Raw genomic sequence first — 12,585 nt, 5'->3', positions numbered from 1 at the left:
TTTAAATGTTTTCATTGCATTTAATATTAGTAAAAGTAGCTTAGGTGTTTTAACCTATGACAGCAAAACTTTTGCACCTCTCTTTTATGTTGTTCTCATATCTCACAGTTTTTGAATTGCTGCTAAATATCACAGCTACTATATGTAACTGATTGATTCTAGGAATGTTGCTACTACATCCAAAAATGACATTTCATATCACATATGATTAACATTATGAGAGAAGAAAGGTTTCTTGTGGGTTGCTTTTTCGTCTTATTTTAAAACTATTTTTTTTAAGGCTGACTGAGGTGTTTTATTGCATGTGGCTACAAATATGCCGTTCGTAAAACGGATAGAAAATGAACAAGTCTTAATCAAATTCATGCATGGTTTGCCACTGCTGCTCTATATCTAAAGGGAAGCAAATGTATCAACTTGTTCTTGTAGGAAAGCATCTGTAAATTACTATGGTTTGAAGTAAGCCTGCGGTAAAAGGGTTATGGATGGGGCAGTTTTGTCATTACAGGTAAAGCCTGCTTTTCTCAGTCTGTTTGACTTTTCAAATCTCTCTACAGAGATCCAAAATGGGCTGTTTAATCGCATCTTTATCTAAAACACCTTCTCTTAAGGTCCAAGAAGGGGCTGTTTTTCTTACTTATTAATCTGTCTGCTCTGGTTTAATACATCTTCTAAGAACCTAATCCAAACAGCTAGAGGCATTTTAGCCACTATCATGAGCAACGGGGATTTCTGGCTTTAATGTACACAAAAATAATATTTCTAAGTGCTTAGCTGATGCTGCCATATTCCATAAGCCGTGGCGCATTGTGCTGTGAACCCATCCGATTTCACAAGCTAAGAATGGCTTGGCCAGGTCCGTAAGCAGATGTGGCAACATGTAGGATGCTGCAGGAAATAGTGTTGGTGATTTCGGTAAGTGGTGTTCTCACTCAGCGTCAGCACCCTCTTATGCCACTGGGGTCACTGTGTTGCTGGAAGTGTCTGTCGTCTTTCAGAAGAGAAACAAAGTGTAGCCATTTGTGGCCAGTAAAAATCCCACAGTGCTTTTTACAAGAGTTGAGAGGGTAGATTTCAAATTCCAACTGGGGTAATTGCATTTGCAATCCTCTTGTGTAGCTTCATCCAGATTTGAGATTTTTCTTTACTTCCTGTCCCAAATTGTTGTGGAGGGTTGTAACATGTTACTAAACAGCTGCCACGTTCTCCAGAGCAGTTGATCCCCTTACAGGTGTGTGAAGTGCTTTCTATAGTGACATAGTTTAGGGATGAATTTGCAACGTGCTTAGATATGAATGTGACCATCCTTATTAGCTAGTTATGCATGCATCATCCAAACTGCGTTATGTTTTTATGTACAGAAGTTACTACTTGTGTGTCCATTTGTTTAAAATCTGAACGTACACACCCTTGCTCATATACATCAGTAGGTGCTGATTCAGCAAAGAGCAGCCAATGCCACTAATGAGTTCGACATGCCTGTATCAACATCCACTTAGGACAGCAGCTGCGATGCCCCAGGGCTGGGTCGGTCGTGTGATCAAAGTGGGATTTTTTTGCAATGTTTTTATGAATCCTGAATGGGCCTCAGTTCCTGCCCCCTATTTTGCGTTGCTACCAAGTGGGGAGAGAGGTTCCATTTGCTCGCCGGGAAGACTAAGAGCCCTAGTGATGTGTGGGCCGCCGAGCTGTGTGAGCAGACCACCTGGGAATGGAGCATTTGAAAGAATGGACAAGGTGACCCCCATTGATGGGAAATCGGAGAAGACCCTGGAAAGCCGTCGCCACGAGACTGACGCTCAGCGCCCAGGGAGCCAGCAGGAGGCTGGTTTTCCCGACTCTCGGCACGGAAGCAGAGCAAAGATCCCAGCTCCTGAAAGGCTGTCGTGGGGGCAGAACAGCAGAGACGGCTGTTGCCCTGGGTCCCAGTGATTTAGAAGAGCCCGGAGCTCCCAGCCGCCACCTCTTCTGCAGCAGCAGCAGCAGCAACAGCCGGAAACCCAGGCCCATTAAATCTCTGCGGGAGTGCCGCACGGCATGCTCCCAGCAGCACTAAGAGCTCGGGGGCAGGAGGGGAAGCATGCCACAGTCCGGGTTATGTTTAGGGCTGGCTGGCCCAAGCCACACCCCTTCCGCCTGAGGCTCCGCCCATTCTGGGAGTGCGGCTCCACCCGCCCCTCCCTGCCCCTTGCTCCGGGGCCCTGTGTGGGTGTCAGCTCCTCTGCTGAAAGGTGCAAGGTTGGAGGAGGAGAGTTGCTGGCAGAAGCTGAGAGCTCTCTCCTTTGGGAAGTGACCACGGAAGAAGTCAGAGAGAGCCTGAAGATGGAGTTTGCTCCAGTGTGGCTGGTGAATTGCTGTCAGAATGGACAATGCTTAACTTCTGCCTCTGCTCTAAGCTAGGGGCTTCCCGTGCTGTGTTCCACTTGCTTATTAAACCTACCGCCTGGAGAACATTGCTGGAATGTGACTGCAAGTGTTGGGCGAGATGCATTTGTCCCCGGAGAGAGTACACGTTGCTAATCAGGAGTCTGTTTCAGCAGGACAGGCTGAGGCTATGTCTACACTGTGGGTGTTTTGCGGAAGAGGAAATGCAAACGGAGCACTTATTTGCATATCTCGCACTCTCATTTGCATATCTTCTTCTGATCCTTTTTGCGGAAGAGGTTTTTACGATGATAAGTCCTGTGTAGATAGGGCCATTTGTTGGGAAAAAATACCCTTTTGTGCAAGAGCCCTTATTCTTCAAAAAAAGAGATTTACAGGCTCTTGTGCAAAAGGGTTTTTTTCCCAACAAACGATCCTGCTGAGACATGACGGGTGGTATATACAACATAACACGTGTGAGGATTGGCCCAGATCTTGGACTATCAGAAGTGCTACACCAATTTAGTCTGAACCATATCCATCTATCGAAGTTCCCACTCTTCAGGTGTATCTAGACTACAGGGTTTTGTCGACAAAAGTTGGCTTTTGTCGACAAAACTGTATCTGCGTCTACACTACTGTCTCGTTCTGTCGACAGAACGCAGCAGTTTTGTCGACAGCGGTAAACCTCATTTTACGAGGAATAACGCCTTTTTTCGAAAGTACTCTTTCGCGTGTCTAGACTCTCTTTCGAAAAAGCGGCTTGCTTTATCGACAATACTGATCGTAGTCTAGATGCTCTTTTTCGACAGAGACTTTGTCGACAGTATCTGTCGACAAAGCCTCTGTCGAAAAAGGCGTGAGATCTAGACATAGCCTTCTATGCCAGTGGCTGTACTAGCATTTGGCTCTCTCTGGATCCATTTTTGTCAGTCCACTTACACCAGGGATGAATGTGTGGACAATTCTGCATCCTCATGTGCGCTAGTCTCCGAGTTCACAAGACGGGGAGATGTAGTGGGGAGGATCTGGAGTCCAGGTGTGAGCTACCTGCTGCAGTTCATCTCCATGGGTAAAGTACCTTGAGATAGGAAGAGTGTGTGGGTTACAAGAGGAGCAATCCTTACATGGTCTAATCCTCTGCCGCAGGCACCTCCACTTTGTTGCAGCGTGTTTTCTCTAATTCCGTAGTATGTTTCACCCGGAGAGTGATAAGCTGCCTGTTCTTCCTCTGACAATCCTTGCCACTCCGTTGCTATGACTACTTAACCTATTCTCCCAGTCTCTTTATTCTTGGCTACCTGAGAGACAAAGGGAGAGTGTTCACCAAACTTTCCCCTGCATGCATGACAAAAATCCCCCCTAGGACTTTTGACTTATTCAAAGGTGCACAAATAGGAGAGGGAGCCTGTACTTGCTTCCTGGATGCTGGCGGATGCCTGATACTCTCCAGAATAATTGAAGGCGCCCAGCTGTCACCGGGGACTGATGAATGTTTCTAAAACAGAATGCACAGTTTGCAAATTGCCGATATTCTTATTCAAAAAGGGCTATTCAAGAGATTTAAATGTCTCCCAATTTCTAAGCACAGAGAAGCAAGTGTGAAGCTTCTGGAGTAAAACACCACACGTACGACTAGACTGAGCTGAATGAAGAACAGCGAGAGGAGACATTTGTAGAGCATTTGAGCTTCCTGCAAGAACTTAGAAGGCTTACTTGGGGACAGGAGGACTCAGGAATTTGGTGGTAGAATATTCAGTGTTTCACCTCAAAGGTGTCTGTGCAAATCCAGGTCATTGGTGACCTAATGGGTGTTTGGTGTCCTCCAGGATAAAGAATTCAATCCACCTCAGTCAATTTCCCCACGGCCACAAAACTCTTTCATTATATTCTGGTGAGGTTGAGCACAAAGGGCAGCCGGTGAGTCATTGGCTTGCAGCTGATTCCTTCACATCAACATGGAGGCAAATAGGAGAGATCTTGTACTGCCTTGTCTTGCGCTGTGGCCAGAGGCTTTCAGTGGGATTAATTTGCCATGTGTTGCTAGTGCTAAATGGACACCATTTTTTTTTAACAAGGAGGAGGCAGAGGATGGGATTAAATCTCCCTTGTAAACCTGCTGTTCTGTCAGAATGTGGTTTTCGGTGTGGCTATGTGTTTTTATTTGTTTGCTTGGATTTTGCTGAACTTTTTAGGCGCTATCCAATTTTTAATCTGAGGATGTAGTTTCCGGGAGGCAGGGACGATGTCCTGCCTGATTTTGCAATGCACAAGGTGTGACAGACCGGGCCGTGTCTGGGCACAGCTGAGGGCGTCCGCTCTGGGCGAATTGCTCAAATCCGGGGCTCCTTACAGCCCCCAGACTGGTGACCTCTCCAAACAGGCCACAAACCAGTCCCACAGAGCTCTTCAGCTGCCTGCCTGAAGCCTCACGAGCAAAACCCCTCCAACACCCCAGCAATATCCGTGCCCCAGATGGCCCCGGGCCTCATACACAGGTGGGGGGTCCTAGCACCCAATCCCACCTACCCCGAACAAGTTCTGTCCGGTTCCAAGAAACCAGCCACAGATCCCTGGTCAATTTACCCTCTGGACCTTACCCACAAATCACGCTGGGCCAATCCTTTAGAATCTAAAACTAAAGGTTTATTATCACAAGAAAGAAAAGCATGAGAGTCAGGTTGTTAAAGGAATGGTACGTTACATGCACCGAATCTCCCAGTTCTCGATGCAGGCTCTAGCAGAGATGTTACAGCTGCTGGTTTAAAAGTTCTTGTTGCACATCCTATCATCAGGATGGGTTCACAGGTCTTCCAGGCTCTTCGATCCCTGCACTGCTGCCTCTGGGATGAAGTGCTGAGTTGAGAACCAAAATGGCATCGACCACATGGCCTCTTTATACCTCCTTCCTGGCCTCTTCTTGTATGCAGCAGGTCACCTGGTCAGAGGCCAATCTCTGTGTTTCCTGCTGGCTGCTCTCAGGTGACAGCCCCCATTCTTTGGGTGTGTCCTTGGCCCATCAAGTGCCATTGTCCTACAGGGCCTGGCTAATCAGCCTGTCCATAGCAATGCTTAACCACATTCAGAGAAATATTCAGCTTCCACGCAGATTACAGATTCCTACCTACACACACAGACATTATACACTCACATAAATAGCGTACATAAGATCAGCAAACAATAAGCTCCCATTCAATACCCCACATGGCTCCCTTTTATACCAATTTCTGGGGCCAACACCCCCCACCTAGGGGTGCAGCAGCGATCTGGCTGCTTCCCTCCACTTCGGTAATGTGACACAAGGTATCGTTCACCCCAGCAACTCAGAGCACTTCGCAAACACGAGTTAAGCAAACCAGCTTCCTCCAGGCCCTAGGGGTGCTCAAACCCTGCACCACCCCCGGTCACAGCCTCTCCCTTTCACAAGCTCCCTCCTCTGCTTGCCTCTGCCCTGTGCCACCCCAGGCCTGACTCATCTCACCCTTTCTTCCTAGCCCCGACCTCACCTCCTCCCGCTCCACCTCTGGCCCCCTTCTTCCTGCCCGGTTCCACCACCTCCCCCAAGTGCGTCTCATCCCTGCTCTTTCCCCTCCCTCCCAGAGCCTCCTGTATGTTGCAGAACAGCTGAGAGCGGCAGACAGGAGGTGCGGGGAGGAGCTGACCAGCGGGGCTACCAGCAGACAGGAGGTGCTGGGCAGTGGGGCTGACAGCCACAATCGGCCCTGGAAGGGGCGTGGCCTTGGGCGGCACTCAGGTGGCAATTCAAAGGGGTTCGCAGCTGCCACCCCTACCGCAGTAGCAGTGGCCGGAACCTCGGACCTGGGGCAATTGTCCTCTTTGCACTGCCCTCTGTCGGCGGGCCTGCTGCTGGCTGGGAGGAAGGGAGCCGGCTGCGGGTGGGTGCTAAGCACCCACTCATTTTGGAACACCCACAGAGTTGGCACCTGTGAGTGCTGGAGAGTTAGCATCCTCCTGCTTTTACAGATGGATGGGAGGTACGGTGATTTGTCCGACATCCCACATGTTCATGGATGCTAAGTCCAGAAAGGACCAGGGTGCTCGTCCACTCTGACCTGCTGTAGAACACCGCTCCTTGGGCTTCTCTGAATCCATCTCCTCGTCGAACGAGAGCAGGGGGTTTGGAACAATATCCAGCCTTGATTGGACATGGCCGGGGATAGAAAACCCTTCATTTCCTGGGAAAGATGTTCCAATGGTGAATGAGCCTGGCAGTTACAATAACACCCCGTATTCCTGGCCTGCATGTGTCCAACTCTAAGTTCCAGCCGTTGGTTCTTTCCCTTTAGACTGACAAGTCCTTAATTATCAGCTTTTTGTTCCCCGTGGCGACCCTTCTCTTTATCAAGCTAAATAGACGGCACCCATCGCAATAAGGGGTGTGGTCCAAGCCTTCTATTATTCTCTGAAATAGGGATGGAAAATCCCATGTAATTGGTTAACCAGTTAAATATATTGTTTAAAGGGGGCTTGGGCCTCTGGGCTGGGCCAGCCTCTGTCTGCAGCAGGCCTCCTGCGGTGCTGGAGCAGACCCCTGCCCAGCTGCTCCAGCCCCTACCGGTTAACGGTTCACATTCCTACCTCGGAATCCTGTCCAATTTACCAACATTCTTCTTGAATTGTGGATTCCAGATCTGGACGCGGGATTCCAGCAGTGGTCACACCAGTGCCAAAGACAAAAGTTAGTGCAACATCTAGGAACTGCGGGAAGGGGACTGGCAATGAGCTAAGGAGCAGACTGAATGTTTAGGTGATTAGGGGCATTATGGTTTGGAGCAGAAGAGACTTAAATGACTCCTAAAATTGACTTCCTAGATACTTGCCCTCTTTCGAAAAAGGAGGAAGCCAAATTCTGGCTCTGCTCTACATCCTAACAGGCACTGCTCTACATCCAAATTCTGGCTCTGCTCTACATCCTAACAGGCACTGCTCTACATCCAAATTCTGGCTCTGCTCTACATCCTAACAGGCACTGCTCTACATCCAAATTCTGGCTCTGCTCTACATCCTAACAGGCACTGCTCTACATCCAAATTCTGGCTCTGCTCTACATCCTAAGTATTCCCCACTGCAGGTTCCATGAAATGTTCTTCCTGGCTTCAATCTACACAGAGTTGTTCTGTGCTGTCAAACAGATGCTGCTTTTAGTGCAGGGATGTCTAGTTCTGATCTGGGACCAAGTCGTCAGCTGGGCTTAGAGCAGAACCCAGAAGTCCTGGCTCCCAGGTTTCTGCTCTGACCACTACATCTACTTAGTAGATTTTATACAGGAAGGAACCATTATGATAATAGAGCCTGACATTCTGCATGACATTCACCTACTGGTTCCGGAACTGAGTCCAATAGCTTACTGGCGAATGAGCGAGTGACTTCTTGTGGAAGACATCCTGTCTGGATTTAAAGATTGAAGTGAGAAAGAATTCACCATACCCCTTAGCAAGACAGCCCCAATGATTCATTGCCCGCACTGTTTAAGGAAAACAACATTGTGCCACATTGAACTTATCCAGGTTCAACTTCTGGCCAATGAATCTTGACTTTCACAACTGTTGTGAGGGATTTGAATGGAGAACCCAAAGCAAGAATTATGCCCCCAATATGGACAAGCTACTTAACACGTATGAGATCACAGTTAAGATGTGCAACCTTTTTCTGATCAGAAAGTTCACAAATACTTTGTTCTGAAAACTTGTTGACAAGATGGCTGTGTAAGGAGAGCAAATAACTCGGGTGAACACATCGGTATCTGCATTCGTGCTAGCAGAGCAAGTTCAGCTTTGTATTTGTGCACAGGGCTTCTCGATCTGGTTGGCAAAACTGCTGGTTTCAAATAGGGATGTTAAAATACGTGTCATTGAGTAACGGCTGAACATTTCATCACTGATGCAGTTACACACCGGGCGGCAGTTGGCTCCTACCTACTGCCCTGCGCTGCTGCCTCTTTATAAGAACCAGCAGTGTGGGGCAGCAGGTGGCTCTTTGGGAGGCGGTGTGCCTGCAGCTGGCTTTTAAGCTGGTTCCCCATGGTTACCGGCTCCCAGCTGCCACCCAGTGCTGCTGCCTCTGTGTCAGAGGCAGCAGTGCTGGGTGGCAGACGGCTCCCTGGGAGGGAGGTTGCGTCTAACAGGTTAACCGATAAGCCCAGACTTATTTACGTGGTTAAACGTTCACATCCCTCGTTTCAATCTATGGAAACTTCATTCATACAAGTTACTCCTGAGGAACAGCCAGGGAGGTGACACCAACTGGATGGCCTTTGGAGCCCTATTCAGCTCATTCATGCTGTGGTTGAAAGCACAAAAAGTTCCTGTTTGAGGCAGGAGGCTTAGAGGGGGAGAACTGAGCTCTGTCCATTTCTGAGGGTCCTGTTATTCTTCTTCCCACTGGGTCCAGAGTGCTAACTGCCACTGAGCAGAACACGCAGCACAACCCAACCGAGGACAGTCATTCAATGCACATCATTGCTTAGCTCTTCGGAGGGTGAGCTAGCACGTTTATATGGGGTTGACTTCTGAGGATGTTGCTTTAACCAGGGTTATTTCCTCCTTTCTGCACCTTCCCTGACCATCAACGGAAGATGTTCTGCAGCAATGCACGCAGATGCAAAAAGGGTCAAGTCTGAAGAGAAATGTTGGGGGCAAAGGGACCAGGCTGCGGCTGGGGATGGAGGAGCGTGATTGTTAAGGAGATTCCCTGGGATTGGGAGGGAGGGTTTGCTGCGAGCGGACATGAGGCTTGGGCACATGGTGGTGGGGATTCCGCAAGGTTTGGGAGGCTGCATATAGGGCAGTGGGACTGTGGAGGGTAGGGAACAGGAGATGGGTTGTGGGTCAGGGACTTGGGAAGTACAAGGAATGGCGCGGTGATGACTCCATGAAGTCCTGGACACAGAGGCTGTGGGTTCTGTCCAGCATGGATGAATTTATCCTCTCAGTCCCCGGGAGAGGGGCGGGGAGATACAATCGGCATGAATGTGTACTGAAAATCTGGGCTACACCCTTGTTGATTGACACCTTTCCTTTCACGCTCTGTGCTTCTCCACGGTGACCCCAGTGTGCCAGATCCTTCCGAAAGGGGTGGTCGCCGTCCTGGGACCTTCGTCGAGTCCAGCCTCGAGCTCCATTATCAGCAATATCTGTGGGGAGAAGGAGGTGAGTGAAGTGCCCTTTGTGGGAGCATCCTGGGGCTGTCTGAGGGGCCTTGCAGGGCTTCCTGTGCCGGATGGGACTGGAGTGCTGCACTGGAGGGGTGTGACATGCATTCTGCCGGGGGTAGGGACCCTGGGCAAGAGGAAACCCTCTGCTATGGAGGATGGGGGGAGGGAAGGAGTGAGGACGAGTTCCTCTGGCCTCTTTTCCCCCACTCTAGCCCCATTTTCATGTCCACTGCAAATTGTCTCCCTATTACATGACTCAAGGCCAGGGCTGGGCAAGATGCCCACTATTTAAATGGCTTTAAATAACGGTAGCAACCCCAACAGCTGCCAGGCAACGCGGTAGCAGCAGGGTCAGGAGCCACGAGCCCTTGGCTGTGTTTTTAATTCAAAGCCCTTGGCCCCAGACCACTCTAGGGGGAGGCTAGTCCCCAGCCCCGCCCCTTCCACACCAGGCCCTGCCCCTTCCAGGGTGGAGCCAGCCCGTGAACACGTGTCGAAATTCATGAAGTGGTCCCCTTGGAAAATCATTCCTGACCTTCGCCCTCGCCCCATGGGCTCCAGGTGGAGCGGTTACTTCCCGGTCTCTGCTGGCCGTTGTTGGAATTCCCTATAACGCAGCATCTCTCCATGGCTTTATTAACTGCAAATGAGATTAGTATTTGCCTTCCGAGCTCTGATCCCATTAGACTGTCTGCCTTACAGCAGCGAGCGCCTCTTCTGCAGCACCAGCAGGGAACGTGTCCTGTTCCTGAGTCACTGTCTCCTTCACTGGGTCCCAGCCGGCATCTTTTGCTTTCCTGCCAGTCTCTTCCCTCACAGGTGTCATCCAAGGCCTTGCTGCTGTTCCTCCACCCATTTCTGCTTCCTGCTGCTCCTTACTGCTGCTCTCCTTCTTTCTCTAGGAGTCTGGCGGCTGCTTTTCTGCCGGCCCTAGGCTCCCTTCTCCGTGTTCTCAGACCCCAGTGTGAGGCTAATTACTGTTATGCCCGTTTCTTTCTGCCCCTCTGGGCACTTGCAGAGTCCTGCATCACCCTAGTAGCTGAGCACCTCACAACTGCTGGCAGACTTTATCCTCACAGCGCCCCTGCAGGGTAGGGAAGTTCTGTTACCTGTATTTTACCGCTGGGGAATTGAGACCCAGGCGGTGTTTCCTGTAAGCGGGAGTTTGGGCGGCCACTCAGGAGAGCTTCTAATGCCGCCCCGCTGATTAACAGAATATCAACAGCCAGCAGCCTGTGTTTCTACTGGTGGTGCACATCTGCTTATGCCTCAGTGCACATAACAAAATGTATTCCGCTCCTGGATGGAAAAGTTAGAGCAAACATTGGACAGGTGAAGCAACTTACCCAAGGTTACCTTGTGATGTCAGTGGCAGAGCTGAGGCTTGGATCCCGCTCTCCTGAGTTCCAGTCCAGTGCTTTATCCACTAGCCATCTATGGGCTGCAGCAAGGAGCACTTGAATTTATAATATAGTGTCTGGTGCCATGTTTCCTAGTCCCTTGTCTTACCCTGCTTGTTTTTCCTCGTCTCTCTCATCACGTCTCCTTTTGCTTCTCTGCTAGTCCTGCCCCATCTCCCACTTTCTCCTGCACTGCCCATTACTCCGGCTTCTCGAGGATCCGGCAAAGCCCGAACACTGTTTCATCAGTGGCAATTGCAAAAGCTTGGGCAACATAACACAGCACAGAAGCTCCCAGCAGTCATTAGTTTGTGCATGATCCTCCTGGAAGATTACTCTCCCTTTTTGTCTGGCGATGTTCCTTCAAGACAAACCTTTTTTTATCTACCCCCAGATTATGTCTCTGCTTTAATATTTTATAAACCCTCGGCTGCCGAGGTGCCTGTGCTCTGGGGGAAAGAAATTGAGTTCTCTTCTTTGTAGTTCATCCCTTCGTAGCCTGATAACATCCCTCAGATGTTTACCGGACTTGGTCTCCGGTGCCTCCAGGGCGGAGGCGCATCAGAAATGGAACACAGTAAATAGCTGGTATCTGCAATTGAATTGTGTTGCTTTACCTAGAATCAGAGGCATCATGGCTGGAAGAGATCTGCTGCGCCCTGTTCCCTGAGCATCTTTTCTAATGGTTTGATCCCTTGCAGGGTGAACTGCCTCAAATATCTGCCACTTCACAGGCAAAGACCAGTCTGCCATAACCGATCATCAGTATTTTTTTCCTGGCCCTCTCTTAACGAGATCCCTCTGTGATCTCACTCGGTTGTTTCTAGCTAGATCCCCTTGTCCCACCCCAAGCAGTCCCCTTCCTCTTCTTAGAGGAGGCCCGAATCAAAACTGGAGTTCTAGGAAGTTCGGATCCGGTCTTAAGTCTGGTTATTGGACCTGGTCCTCTCCACTGCCATGAACCAGGACTGGCCCCCTGTGCTAGGTAGGAAGCCTGCCTGTCCTGGAGAGCTTGCAGGAAAGGCAGGCCCAGGAGGCGGTCTTGCACCGATGCATGCACACGGAGGTGAAGTGACTTGCTTGACGGGACACCAGACCTCGGTGGCGGAGCTGGTAGATCTCCTGAGCCACCGTTCAGAGCTTTGACCTCAAGACGGTGGTGCTGAAGCCAATGGCAGATGCTGGCGTGAAGCCTCTGGAAAGGACCAAAGAATGAACTCTCTTGGCTCTGGCGTGGGCTGAGGTTCTAGGGCACACCTCCGTCTGTGCCTCTCGCTGGCTCGTTATTCTCCTCGCCACGAGCCTCAGACTCCATCTGGCTTCCGAGAATGATCAACAAGCACAGACCGTAGCCGTCCCATCTACATCAGTTAAAGGAATCTGCCTGTGACGTACAGTCGGCTTTTCTCCCTGCTAACGGAGCCCGGGCGGAGGGGCTGCAGAGTGAGATCAAGGCAGATAGCAGCTTATTACTCTTTAACTTTCCTATTACTAGCAAAACAGCTTTATGCCTCCAATAAAGCAGACATGGCTGCCCACCGCGAGCCTTCCCCCGGAGGAGACGGATCAGAGGCGTGGGGCGATAGCTCCTGGAAGCGCCACTAATGGAAGCAAAGAGGACTTGACACTGCTCTAATGAAGCAAAAC

The 12,585-nt window shown here is 50.1% G+C and overlaps 1 protein-coding gene and 1 long non-coding RNA gene across 5 annotated transcripts in view; one reads left to right on the top strand and one right to left on the bottom strand.

Moving 5' to 3' along the window:
• The window catches only part of GRIK4 (glutamate ionotropic receptor kainate type subunit 4), a 365,968-nt gene that overhangs the window by 242,067 nt on the left and 111,316 nt on the right, over window positions 1–12,585 (top strand). For all 4 annotated transcript variants that reach the window (XR_012897765.1, XR_012897766.1, XM_075909747.1 and 1 more), the window contains exon 4: window positions 9,436–9,533. Coding sequence is in view for 2 of the 4 variants with exons in the window: in XM_075909747.1 (XP_075765862.1) it covers window positions 9,436–9,533 (98 nt within the window). In the remaining 2 variants the exon portion in view is untranslated. The remainder of the gene's footprint in view (window positions 1–9,435; window positions 9,534–12,585) is intronic.
• The window catches only part of LOC112547518 (uncharacterized), a 131,130-nt gene continuing 127,839 nt past the window's right edge, over window positions 9,295–12,585 (bottom strand). The window contains exon 4 of the long non-coding RNA XR_003091283.2: window positions 9,295–9,517. This is a non-coding gene — a long non-coding RNA (uncharacterized LOC112547518). The remainder of the gene's footprint in view (window positions 9,518–12,585) is intronic.

Source organism: Pelodiscus sinensis, chromosome 26 (assembly GCF_049634645.1).
Source record: "Pelodiscus sinensis isolate JC-2024 chromosome 26, ASM4963464v1, whole genome shotgun sequence".
NCBI classification, from domain to species: Eukaryota; Metazoa; Chordata; order Testudines; family Trionychidae; genus Pelodiscus; species Pelodiscus sinensis.
This window is presented reverse-complemented; position numbering and strand designations above follow the sequence as displayed.